We start from the raw sequence: 14,377 nt of genomic DNA, 5'->3' as shown, positions 1-14,377 counted from the left end.
TGTACTATTAAGTGATTTGATGGGGTTAGAGAAACAGTGGATTAACTAAGCTGTTGGAACAAGATTTTTTTTCATCTAAGTTAGAGTAAGCCTAGTTTTAAAGTACTCTGTAGATTGAGTTCCAAAAGTTTATTTGGAATTTAAAATATATTTCTCTATAGAAACAATATTATAAATAACAATTAGATTCATAGGGAGCTGGCTTACAGAAATTTAAGTAATTGGTTAGCTGAAATACTGTATATTTGCAATAAAAATGTAGTAGAAACAATACTGTGGGACTACTAGATGAAGCATAATTATAAAATTGAAAAAAGTCATTTAAAAATATATCTAGGGGGCTGACCCGGTGGCTCAGGTGGTTGGAGCGCTGTGCTCCTAATACTGATGTCACCAGTTCGATTCCCACATGGGCCAGGGAGCTGTGCCCTGGGCAGCTAAGATTGTGAACAACAGCTCTCACTGGAGCTGGGGAGCAGCTGGAGGTTGGCGTAAGCTGTCGTAAGCTGTCGTGAGTTGTCGTAAGCTGTCGTGAGTTGTCGTGGGCTGTCCTGAGCTGCTGTGAGCCGCTGACCAACTGCCTCAGCTGCGGGAAGCACAAGGCTCACAATACCAGCATGGGCCAGGGATCTGTGTCCTACACAACTAGACTGAGAAACAATGGCTTGAACCAGAGTGGGGGAGGGGGAGGCAGAAGAAGGGGAAAAAATGTATCTAAATGCAAATGTTTGAAGATATGCAATACCCTTCCCTGCTACCTCAGCCAACCCTTCTCAGATGCAGCCTCAGAGTGTTTATCTAATACTATTAGTCAGGAATTTTTGTCCATTTCTAAGGAGCTGTGAGTTGTCAGTATTTGTACTGCCATAGGACTGTTCCTGTGTATCTGGGATAGATTTATTAGTTTTTCATATAAGTAGAATCTACTCTTCTAAGTCAGCCTTCTTTTGCTCAGTATAATACCTGAGCTTCATCCATGTTGTTATGTGTATCAGTAGTTTCCCCTCTTTATTGCTGAATAGTATTTTATTAACGTATCATAATATTTTTGTTTACTTGTGCATGGACATTTGGGTCATTTCCAGTTTTTGGCTATTATCAGTGAAGTTACTGTGAACATTTTGTACAATTCATTATTCTTAGGTAAATACCTTAGGAGTGAAATTGCTAGGTTATAGAATAGGTGTATATTTAACTTAATAAGAAACTGCTAAACCTTTTCTCAAAGCAGAGAAACCATTTTATTCCACTTATTAGCCATTTTATTCCACTTATTCCATTTATTAGCACTGAATACGAGCTTCAGTTCCTCTATGTCCTTGCCAACATTTGGTGTTCTCAGACTTTTTGATTTTAGACACTTTAATAGTTTTATGGTAGTAGTATCTCATCATAGTTTTAATTTTCATTTCCTTGATTACTAATGAAATTGAGCACGTTTTCTAATGTTTTCTCTCTTATGAGATGCTCATTTAAGTCTTTTCTTCAATGTTTCAGTTGGGTTCTCTATCTTTCTAATACATGCTTTAAAGGAAGATAAGAGATTCTAGTTTATAGAACAAATACTAGACAAGTTTCAGAATTTCCATTTTGTGCCACTTGATTAAAGATTATGAATATGCATGAGACTTTGCTTTGCCCCTTCTTAGCAGAGAAAAAGCTCTTGTGCTACCATTTAGCCCTAGATCCATACATTCTGTAACTCCGGTGATGTGTTCTTGACAAAGCCACTAGTGGCAAAAAAAAACTTGCTGGTTGTAGGCTGCCTCTTGCCTGAGATGTTCCATGTAGGAGGCCTTTTATTATCTACCTGAAGTGGCTCTTGTTATGGGTAGCCTGCCAGAGAGACTTTTGGTAGGGAAATTCACTTTAGATTAGCTGCATCAAGCACATTTATAAATTAATATTGGTTGTGATTTCTTTGCTACATTTGATGCTTTACTTCTGTGTTTGGAAATTCTTACCCTACTTTGGCAGTGAAAAGCATATTTCCCAGTATTTGTTTACCTCTGTGGTTATCCTCTGATACAGATGTTAAGTTTTCATTCATGCCTTTGGAACCAAACTGTTTAAACAGGAACGCCTATATTTTAGCAAAAATCTGAATGTATGATAACTGCCTTCGCTCTATGAGAGAGTGGATAAAAAAGGGGCTCAGTAAATCTGACTGAAAGTAACCTGATAGGGTGATCTGATCATAAATTCCTACCTGGGTAGGTCACGGTGGGTACTTAAGCCCCAGGCCTATAAAAAGGTTTACTTTTGTCCATCGTATCCATGTTGCATGTGCAGTACAATAAGATATTTTGGGGCGGGGAAACACATTCACATAGCTTTTATTATAGTGTATTTTTATAATTGTTCTATTTTATTATTAGTTATTGTTAAGTCCCTTACTATGCCTAACTTATAAATTAAATTTTATCATAGGTTATGTACGAATTGGAAAGAACAGTATATACTGTGTTCCCCAAAAATAAGACCTAACTGGACTATCAGCTCTAATGCGTCTGTTGGAGCAAAAATTAAATATAAGACCTGGTGTATATTATAGTATAGTATAGTATATTATATTATATTATATTATATTATATTATATTATATTATATTATATTATATCCAGTCTTATATAAGACCGGATCTTATATTAATTTTTGCTCCAACAGACGCATTAGAGCTGATGGTCCGGCTCGGTCTTATTTTCGGGGAAACAGTATATATAGTGTTTGGTACTATCTGCAGTTTCAGGCTTCTACTGGGTGTCTTGGAATGTGTTCCCTAAGTATCGTGTACTTATTTTCCTTTCAAGGGCAGTGAGTTCTAATCTCTTCATATGACCCTGCACAAGCTTTTTAAAATAGCTTCTCTCTCTAAATCAGAAAGGTGTTGGCCTAGTTATTATCTGTATTATAGAAATTATATTAGTTTGCTCGGGCTGCCATAACAAAATATCATCGTTTGGGTGGTTTAAAAAACAAATTACTATTCTTACAATTCTGCAAGCTAAAAAGTCCAAAAACAAGGTTCTGGCAGGATTTGGTTTTTGGTTATGGTTTTCTTCCTGGTTTGCAAATGGCTACGTTACCTCTGCACCTTCACTTGGCTTTCCTCTGTGTACCTGAAGGGAGAATGAGAGAGTAAGCTTTTAAGGTCTCTGGTGTCTTTTCCTATAAGGATGCTAATCTTGTCTTATCCAATCAGGACCCCCCCTGTATGACCTCATTTAATCTTAATTATGTCCCAACTCTAAATACAGCCACACTGGGGGTTAGGGTATCAAAATAGGAATTTTGAGAAATGTATACATTCAGTCTATAACATTCCACCCTTGGCTCCCCAAAATTAATGTCCTCTTTCCATCTAACTCATTCTAGCATCAACTTTAAAGTCTGAAGTCCATAGTCTTATCTAAGTATCATCTAAATCCAGGTATTGGTGAGACGGGATACATTCATCCTGAAGCAAATTTCTTCTCCAGCTCTGAACCCGTGAAAACAAATCAAGTTACTGTGCTTCCAAAATACAATGGTGGGACAGAATAGGATAGACCTTCTCATTCCAAAAGGGAGAAATTGGAAAGAAGAAAGGGGTGACAGGTCCCAGACAAGCCCCAAACTTAGCAAGGCACATTTAGTGATGCATTTAGTCCATAATAGACATGTAACTACAATGTAAAATATTCAAATTCTCTTACAGACTTTATCTTCATCAATGACCCTGACTACACTTTAGAACAAATCAGACATTTAGAAATCATCTTGGGATCTTTTTTCTTTTGTGTTCTTTCACAGCTAATTGTTTATTGAACCCCGTTCAATCAACTTCAATATTTCCTAAATCTGCCTTACTTTGCCCCCCTTTTTAGGTTAGGCCCTCATCTCTTGTCCGAAATAATGCAGTAGCTAGACTCTCAACCAGTCTGTATGCTGCCTATCTGGCCTTTCCCCAATCTTTTCAACATTAACACGAGTGTAAACGAAACTGATTGTTCTTCATTTAAAACTCAGGAATATTGTAGAACGTCCTTCCGTACACTTGTACCCGACACTTCTCTGTCAGGATTAAATTTGGATGGATATTAAACAGAACGTAAATAAGACGGGGTTATATTCTCACCCACAAATCTGGAGATAGAATATCTAGAAGTTGCATGGCAATTCCATGGTCAACTAAGCCTTTTCTATCTTTTTGATCTCACTATCTTTAGTGTATGGTTTATAACTTCAGGTTCACTTACAGTGTAAAAATGGTGCTGGAGTGGCAGCCACTGCTTCTGAGTTCCAGGTGAGAAGAAGAGACAACAGCACAAGGATATTTTGCTGGCTATCTCGTGCTTTTAAGGAGTTTTGTAGGAGGTTCTCCCTAGCAATTTAAATTACATTTCATTGTCCATTTCTATTTGCAGGGCAAGTTGGAAAGTATAGTCTTTAGCTGGGAACATTACCACCCTGAATAAAGCCAGGGTTCTGTTTATCTGCCAGTTGTTGTTCCAACCTCATGTTCTCTACAGCTCTGCCTCTTGTACCCTGTACTCCATTTATATAAAACTACTTTCGGTTCCCTGGTTGTCCATGTTTCTTCACTCTTTTGCCTGTGTTTTCCTGGCATGGAACACCCTCCTGTCCTTTTTTTCCAGGTGAGCCCCTGCTCTTTAAGGGTCACTACCTCTTGGAAGTCTTTCTTCATCACTAACTCAGACAGAATTACTAACTCCCTATGTCAGGACCCCATTTTAATACCTGCACTTTAACCTTTCCTATCTGGTATTGCAGTTATTTTGGTCACATACCTTTATTCCCTACTACATTTTGAAGTATTAAAATGCAGAAACTGGCGCAGCCGGTTAGCTCAGTTGGTTAGAGCCTGGTGCTCTGAACAACAAGGTTGCCAGTTCGATCCCCACATGGGCCGCTGTGAGCTGCGCTCTCCACAGCTGGATTGAAACAACTCCTTGACTTGGAGCTGATGGGTCCTGGAAAAATGCATTTAAATAAATAGAAGTTAAAAAACTAACTAACTAAATAAATAAAATGCAGGAACTATGTCCTATTTATCTTGACTGTGCCTAACACATCATAGACATTTAATGATTGTTGGAAAAAAACAGCTAAAAGTACAATTTAAAAATAGCTAGGAGGAATGTTATGCTTGTAGACCACGTGCAATGAGGAACTGCCTCTAGGAACTACTGATAATAAATATGTAGGGAATATGGAGTACAACATTAAAATGATGGAATCAGAGACTAAATTCTGAAATCCCTGGTTGAATGATTTGAAGATATTTATTGTTTAAAACAGAGCTAAACAGAATGAGTCTTAATAACTGCTTTATAAAATGGATTTTTTTTTTTGCATCTATGCTTCCTCATTCCCTTAAAAAGAAAAATCTATGATAAAAGTTATAACTCTAGCTTTGTTTCATCTTTGATTTTCTTTCCCAGGGACAGTGTGTCCATTGCCTTGCTAAGACATACTTCGTTAATAGAAGTCAAGTTGACTACGGGAAAAGAGAAAATTTTGATTTAAGCTCTCAAACCTTAGAACCTTAGATCAGGGAGTCACTCAAAGCTAGCTTAGTTATTTATTTATTTTTGGCTTGGAGTATATTTCTTTTTCTTTTCGTCCCTTCTCTCTCTGTCTTTCCTTTTTTTTTTTTTTAACTGTTCTTTTGATAGCTCTTAGATACTAAAGTTTTTTGTGAAGAAATAGATCATCGTCTTCTCTCCCTCTATCCCGTTTTCCCTAAGAGTAGGTTACTCCCAGTTTCTGAAATGGCAGATTATATTTAAAAGATTTATGACAATATCTCCCACCCCACATGCTTCTTACAATTATGACTTTTACAGTTCTCCTGTGTCCCATGAGAAGTAGAACGTATGGGATGCCCCTCTTGAATCTGGACAGGCTTGTTACTGAGCAGAACTGATAGTCTTGTTATTTCAGCTTTTTTTTTAAATTAGGGATACCAATGATTTTGATGGTTGATTTGTATATTGATTTCCTTTGCCTCTTTGTCTAATGTTTTTCTCTCTTTCTGACTTTGTTAACTGTCTTATTCCATTTTCCTACCTTTTCTCCATCTTGTTCTCTTTCTGTTAGGAAACATTTCTTTGTTTGGCCAGAGAACAGATGGTGGGCATTTTGGTAAATATTTTTCCATAATGCTGGTGATCTCAAATTGAGGTCTGATTGCCCTTATTCCTTCTCCTTTGTTATCAGAAAAGGAAATGAAATGAGGGGTGCTTTCTTTTTCAAAATGTAAACTTTTTCAGTGTGGAATATGTTGTATCTGTATGAGCATTGGGTGCTTAATAGAACTCTTAAATCAGATTTAGTTTTCCAGTAGCTTCCGGATTTGAATTCTTGATTTAAAAATTTTACACCTTATTATGCTTTCACACTCACAAAAAATAACTCCTGAAAAAGTAAAATATCATTAGCATATTTATCACCCTAAATATTCCTTTCACTTCTCTTTCTATATTTTTCTTTCATGGAATCCCAGTACTGTACATTCCTGCTTCTCAAACTATCCTCCACACTTTCCCATCATCTTCTGACCTCTGGGCCATTGCTTACTCCCATCCCCACACTTGACATGTTAACATCTTCAAGTCTTTCTTGTGAGACCTGCCCCCTTTTATGAAACTTTCCTGTGTTCCTCCCCTGTAATCTCTTCTGCTCAATTCCCATAGTGCTTGCTTATATCCCTTCAGGTACTTACTACATTTTACTTTGTGTTATTATCCTAATTATGCATTCATTTCTTTAGCAAATATTTGAATCCCTGGGCCCTACTTCCAGACACACTGTATTGGTTTGGGGGGCAACCTGGGCATCAATATTCTTTAAATGTTCTCAGGTGATGCCAGGGTTAAGAATTAATGGAATAAAGATACAACATACTGCCTGGCCTGTAGTAAACACTCAAATATTTGTTTACGGATTTTAAGCTTTTAAAACCAAGGACCATACTTTATCTTTGTGTTGACATAACAACATCCAAACGTGTAGAGAATCTTTTTTTTCCCCATGGCTTAGGTGCATTTTATTGGTTTTCTTCCATATAAGAACTTACTTGAGCCAAACTGATAACATGCCAGAAAGCAAGATCTCAAATGCTCCATTGAATGACAGTTTTGCAGTTCCTTTTATACATTTGGTTTTCATGAAGGTGGAAGGAAGGTAGGGAAATCTCTATGATTGGATTACAGGATAGTTAACAAGATTATGTGTTCCCTTGAGGGTCTGTGGAGGTCTGAAAAAAGAGAATTCTGGCCTTTCAAAGTGTGTTAACCTAGATGCACAAAAACAATGGACAGGGCCGGCTAAGGAAGGCAAAAGTGAACCTCATATAGGCCTGGGGCTTGATTTCCCACTATGACCTGCCCAGTTAGGAATTTATGATCAGATCACCCTGTGAAGTTACTTTTGGTCACTGAAATTTGTCAGATTTATTACATAACCCATTTTTTGTTCATATTTGTGTCCCCCGTAGCACCCAACACAATGATATGTGTAATCATTGCCAATGATTAATATATAATTAGGTGAATACATAATTCTATTCAGTTGTCATATTTCATGCAGTTGTATGGACCACTCAGAATATGCTCGGATTACTATTTAACTGGAAACTGTTAGACAGACAAAACTGTGAAATGTATTTTCTGTTCTGCTTTGTACTTTTAAACAAATTTTAAAATACCCTCTAGAGAAGTGTTGGATATAGAAGTCCTGTCTTTTGTGTGGCCTGCGGGTTAAGCCCCATACGGAATGGAATAAGCCCCATTCCTTAATTAGTTACAAGGTACTCTTCATAAAATGTGTGTGTGTAGAATTCTTGATGACTTTAGTTCAAGCATGATTAGCAGTCTTTATAGATAAATATAATAAATACAGCAAATGAATGTTCCCATGCTTTGAGTAAATACTACATTTAGCCCAACCTGTAGGCCGCGAATACAGCAGAATTACCAGATTAAACCTCTGGTCTCTTAAAACTAAGTGACTCGTGGCTTGGTTCTCTGTAATGTTCGTTGTTAACAAAATTTGTTCTACGAAGGAAGATTTCATTTTGTTTATAATTTTATGGAATGTTAATGACCTTTTAAAGTATTTATAAATACTTATAGTAAGTAATGTGACTTACCTGGCTTTGAGTGAGAGTGTACTCATGCTCAAATCTAATATAATGACTTGGGTACATTCTTTACAGTGAATAAGAATATCCTTCCCTATGTTTGTTGGTCAGAGCTGTGGAAACTGCCTTCATCTTCTTGATACCCACTTCTCTTCTGCTTTTTCCGTTTTCCTTCCCTCCCTTTTGTTCCAATGTCAGGTGGCAGCTGGGACTGCTGTGAGGGTAATATTGGTCTATAAGTAAGGAGGAGAGAGGATAGGGGCAGAGAAATTTGTTGTTTGTTTGGCTTTCACCTCCCTTCTCCAGTCCTCATGTTCACAACTTTCCTCCAGAGTTAGTAGCTGAAAGTGAACAGGGAACACCCTTGTTACTGCTAGAAATCCTCTTTTCCCGGACTATCGTTTATTGCGCATCCATTATTTTCCTGTCTGTAAATCCTTTTATATATTCAGTATATACTCTCATTAAATCCTTATAACACTGCCAAGAATTAGGTGGTATTATATTCTTTTTAGATGAATAAGTAAGCCAAAGCACAGACACTGAGTAACTTGCCCATGTTCTTGCAGGTAGCAAGTGACAGTGTTGGATTTGAACATATGTTTGTTTTGTTTGTCCCCTTAACCATTTGGCCAGAGGTTGCTAAACCTGGCAGCTGGGGGACAATATTGAGACTGCATGCTGTTTAAAAGTTTTTAAAAATTAGCTGCCAACATTTTTAAAGTAGAAAGATTTCACAAAAAATTCATAGTCCTATTTTCCTTATTGCCACGTTGCAGCACATGCCTGGAACTTAGTAGCAGCTACACCCTGTAGAAGCCTTATGTGCTCTCCTATGGTTCCACAGACCCTACTTGGCCCACTTCATCATTTATATTATCCTCCTGGGCCCTGTAGGTATTTCGGTTTTTGAGCTTTGCATGCAGAAGAAAAGCCACCATGGGCCTTAGCAGAGCTTTGCTCAGAGCCTGTGTCCTGTGCTCAATGTCAGAGTAGGGCAAGGGAGGGCAGCTAGACGCAAACGCTGTTGTTATCCGTCCTATAGCTTTCAGCTAAATCCCGTGTTCCCATGTATGGAGGTTTTCTGTCTCAGTTTCTCCAGAGGATGTATCTCTGGTCTTTTGATATATACTTACATTTAAAAGGTTGGTGTGAAAGTGGTGGTTGTGTGGAAGGTGGTAGATCGCCTGAGAGTCCAACCACTCTTCATACAGACTTTCAACCAATTTCTCTGTAGTCCCACCTTTTACCATCCCCACTCCCTCACCTTTTATGGTAATTGGTACAGTCAATTCCTCAGCCTGTTTTGGGAGTGCTGGTCAGGGTAAATTTGCTTCTTGTTCACGTTGCTCAACTGCTAGTGCTTAGGTTTCAACTTTCTTTGGTCTGTTTAGGGCAGTCACCACTCCTCCAGTTCACGCCTCCAAAAAATTGGACTCACTGAGGTCCTCCGTTCTCTCTTCTCCTATTCTCTTTGTCCTTGTGAGTTTATATCCTGTTTTATTCTTGCTATAATTTCAGTGAAGTGTCTAGAGAGAGGAGACTAAAAAAAACCCAAAAAAACGTGTGTTTAGGTTTCCATTTTTCCCCCTGATAATGTCTTTTTCTATCTAAAACTGGAATAACTACATTAACGTCTTTTGACCTTACATTTTTACTAGGCTTGATTCTATTACTTTTCCGTCTTGCCTAAATTTTTATTTTTAAAGTTTTCAAAGTTTCGCTTGTACATTTTTATGTACACCTTGTATCCAGATTAAACAAATGTTAGTCTACTTATTTATTTTGAATAAATAAAAATACGGTTTACTTTCAGTAAATATAGACTGTGGCAATATTTTGGTGTCTGATATTCTAGTCTGAGCATATATAATAACTTATTCAGTTTGTTCTCTGTTGATGGACATTGTTTGCTTCTTATAAATGCTTTAAAAAGCTTATATGTACATTTTCTCCTTACAAATGAATAAATTCATTAGTCAGTTATCAGGTCGCTATTTTTTAAACATACTGCTAAACAGTTTTTCAAATAATCTGTAACCAACAGTGTATGCGATTGCTCCAAAAGACGCATTAGAGCTGATGGTCCAGCTACGTCTTATTTTCGGGGAAACACAGTAGCTGAAGAAATTTCTTCTCCATTACTGTAATTTATGAGATTAACTTTGTTGTGTTTCACTTTTGTGTTCTAACAAGGAAAAAATATATTAGTATATTGGGAATGTTAATATTCTGAGTCCAAGTTTTAATGAATTATGCATCTACTTGCACACTTGTTTCTAGCTACTTATTCAAGCTTTCGTTCTTACTGTGTTATCATTGCCTGACATGTTATCGAACACATGAACTTTCCCTCCCCACAGCAAACACTTACTGAATGATAATCTGTGTGCCAGGCACTCTTCGGTCTTTATCTTGCTGGTCCTTTTGGCCTTACTTGAGACTGTAGTCCTTTCTTCGTGTCCTTTGGGGTCACACCCTTTTGTTTTTCCTGTTCTAACTATTTCTTATCAGTTTTCTTTAAGTGTTTTTTCTTTCTCTGCACACACTGTAAGAATTGATTTCTTCCAGTTTTGTCTCTGGCTGGCTGTGTTTCTTTAGTCATGGTTTTAATTGCTACCTATAAGCTGATGACTCCCGTGAAAACCTTTCCTAAGCTTTACACTCATAATTGTAAAAAACGATCTCTCCAAGCTTCTGCCTATTCAGTATGTCCTTCCCAGAAAGTATCGTCTTTTCTTCATCACATCCTCATTTTCTTACATTTCCTTTCTACATGATAATAGCATCTTTCAAGTTTCTCAGGATAGACTCCTGGATATTATTATTCCAGATTGCTTCTACTTTTAGTTTAGTTCCAAGTTCTACTGATTTTTCCTTCTAGGTATTTCACAGATTTTCTTCTTGAAGTAGCAGTCTACCATTTATTTATTTATTTATTTTAGGCTACATCAATAATTTTATTATAAAACCATTCTTTTGGCATTAGTTGGTTACGGTGATAGCAAGATACTGTCAGTGTGGCATAGCAGCTCTAATGTAACAATTGCATTCACTGCCTCCTGTACTGAAATTTAAGTTACGTCATATCCATTATGTAAGTACAAGTTACCTGCAATCATTAATGCTGCAAATCCTGGTGCATATACTGCTTAGGGAGGAGTTAATGCTAAGGGATTATAGTAAATGTTGGTAAGACTGCAGTTGCAGTTCCTTTATGGGATTTTGTTTCTTCTCGGTAGCAGCCTACTTTTTGCTTCCATGTTTGTTCAGTTCTCTACACTACTGGTAGAGTGAACTATCTGAATTGTATCTGGCTGTGTCCTGTTTCCTGTCTGCCTGGAGTTTGTACCTGAATTGTATCTGACTGTATCCCTTATTATAACAGCACAGAATCTCTGTTACTTGGTCAATGACTGCCTCTCTAGGTTTATCATTTACTACTTCCTGCCTTGTTTATTTTTTTCTAGTGATATACAATGATCCGTAGGCTCTATATGTCATTGTACTTTGAAACAAACTGTTATCTCTGCCTGACATGCCCGTGTCCGTTTTGCTTGGGTTAGCCTTTAAAATTTTATATAATCATCCTCTCTGCCCAGAAGTGTTCTTTCTTCCAGCGTGGGCTGAAGGTACCGTTTCTGTGTCTTCATTGTGGTCATTGTGCTGACTGCATAATATTAGAGTCAGAAAATATTTATTTTTCTAAACTTGTAGACAGAGTTTGTTCTATTTAGTGGAAAAAAAATCTTCAATGCCTAAAATAAAGTAATGGCTCAGTAATTTTTTTTGGATAGTGGGTATCTAAAAACTTTCGGTTGTTAGAATCATCTATAGATTACTTTCCTTGTAAATGATGATAAAATCTAAGCTAAATTTGAGGGCTATCCTCCCCTACATGGGTAGATATGTATTCAGGGAGTATAAATAATATTATTTTTATCCCAAAGGAAATGAGTGTATTGCTGCTGAAAACATATTAATGCCAGAATCTAATGCCATTTAGCTTACCTGCTAATTTGAAATACTTGTTGCCTCTTTCTTGCCCCTGCCCAAAATTTGTATGCATAATATAATGTCCTGCTGTTTGAAGATAGTGAGTCAGTACTTTTCATATTTATTTTCTAGACTGGATTTGGAAACATTAGAATTATGACTAAATATCCGGGTTTGTTTTACTTAATCTGCAAAGAGAAGTAATTGCCAATTTTTATTAGGAACTGGGTTGAAATAATGTAAAGATTTTGAGAGACTTCTTTTCTCTGCTGGTGTCTTACCCATCTTCTATTTCTGAATTGCAGTTACAGATGTAGAGCTGAAGCGACTGAAAGATGCCTTCAAGAGGACCTGTGGACTCTCGTATTACATGGGCCAGCACTGCTTCATCAGGGAAGTGCTTGGGGATGGAGTGCCTCCAAAAGTTGCTGAGGTAATCTTATGTTCTGGGTTTTCCTTTGAGATAGTTATCCACCAGCCTTAATTCTTGAGGGCTCTCTTAGTCTTAACAAATTGAATCTTCTCCCCAGTTATTTTTCTTGCTGAGTAGGGAATAGGAGTTATTTTAGGAGTGACTATGGTTGTGTTCTTAGAGGCCAAATGAAAGTACTAGAGAGCTGCAATTCTGCTTTTTTTTGTACTTCTGAGATTTAATAGCCACTAATTATAATCATGGAACCATTTGTATGACTGGCTGCTTATTCTTATAAACTTCATCACTCTGACATAATTTTTATGTTGGGAGTATATTTTATAAATTTTGTGATAAAGAAAACTTTTCCATGTAGCAAAACCTAATTAAATTCTGTAAAATTAAATGTTGTAAATGAAACACTAGCTTATTTGAACCTGTAAAGCCTTAAATTCTACTAAAATTTTTGGGTAGAAATAAAATGTGCTCAGTTGATATAAATATTCCCTTTCTAAAAATAATAACTTTACTATCTTATAGGTATATATACAGGTATGCATTATGTCATTCTAAATGTGATATGAGAATAAAATTAATAAAACTGAAAATATATAATAGGAATTGTAAGCTTACTTGACTATTCCTAATTAGTGACAGTTTCTATTTCTACCCTGTGTTGTGTGCTTTTGAACCTTATGGTTTACATAATATGGAGATTACATTTGTTTTTGTGTGTGCGTGTGTTTTGATCTTTTTCTTGGTGGGGATATATGTTGCATTAATTCTCTTACATGTATTGTGTAAAATTATGTACTTTCTTGTTCTGTCATTATTTTGGATTTATGACAGGGTTAGCTTTTGTCTTAATATGCCTTACAGTTCTCTGTTTCAGTATGAATTCATCTGCCTATTTTCTTATAATCTTTTTGTCTTAAATGCTAGTGTAATATAAAAATTTGGAATTTAGATTTTTTTTTTTCATTTTAGGAAGTAACTAGTATATAATGAGATAATGTAAGTTGCCAGTTAGAAGAAGGGATTTAAACTGAGTCCATAATAATTAATATAAGATGCTTCCAAATTCAAGTACAGTTTTTTTCTGACATCTGAAAGTAGAGCGTTCCTATGAAACCTTTCATAAGCCAAAATGGCGTAAAGTGAAGAAGTAATTACCTTAGGACACATCTTGTTAATGGATGCACAAAATAAATCAAGATAAAGCACAGATGCTCTTGACACAGTTGAAAGCTATGGCAGCTTGATGCTGAGTGTAGTTCCCGTGGAAGGAGCTTGGCAGTGCCACTCTCACTACTTGGGGTGCTTGCTGCCTGTATAAATGTTCAGTGCAAAACAAACACTGAATGCTATTTTTGCTTTCGCCTTTTTTTATAAAATGGAAAGTCTTCTTCGGATTTCTCTGTTAGAGAAAACGGGTACTAATGTTGGTCTTTTGTAAAAGTGAAGTGGTGTAAAGTGAACTTTTAAAAGCAGGGGTACCTGTATATATGGACTTCAGACTTTCTCTCCCCTTAACTCTTTTTTTAAAGTCAAAACTGTCAGACTCAGTGTAATTCATGATGCTGGGAAAAACTTACTTGAAAATATCTAACTCATCTCTTTGGGTCATATGTGAAGAGTTACATGTGTACATCTACATCTACATACCTATAAACAGATAGCCATTCAGATCCTTGTCCATTTTTTAGTTGGGTTGTTTGTCTTTTTATTCTTGAGTTGTAAGAGTTCTTTATATATTCTAGATACAAGTCCCTTATAAGATACATGATTTGTTAATATATTCTCCCATTCTGTAGGTTGTCTTTT

At 36.6% G+C, this 14,377-nt stretch overlaps 1 protein-coding gene across 2 annotated transcripts in view; it reads left to right on the top strand.

Moving 5' to 3' along the window:
- USP32 (ubiquitin specific peptidase 32) overlaps positions 1–14,377 on the top strand; it is a 168,439-nt gene that overhangs the window by 32,041 nt on the left and 122,021 nt on the right. For both annotated transcript variants that reach the window (XM_019732553.2, XM_019732552.2), the window contains exon 2: positions 12,447–12,574. In XM_019732553.2, the coding sequence (XP_019588112.2) occupies positions 12,447–12,574 (128 nt within the window). The remainder of the gene's footprint in view (positions 1–12,446; positions 12,575–14,377) is intronic.

Source organism: Rhinolophus sinicus, linkage group LG15, assembly GCF_036562045.2.
Source record: "Rhinolophus sinicus isolate RSC01 linkage group LG15, ASM3656204v1, whole genome shotgun sequence".
NCBI classification, from domain to species: domain Eukaryota; kingdom Metazoa; phylum Chordata; class Mammalia; order Chiroptera; family Rhinolophidae; genus Rhinolophus; species Rhinolophus sinicus.
This window is presented reverse-complemented; position numbering and strand designations above follow the sequence as displayed.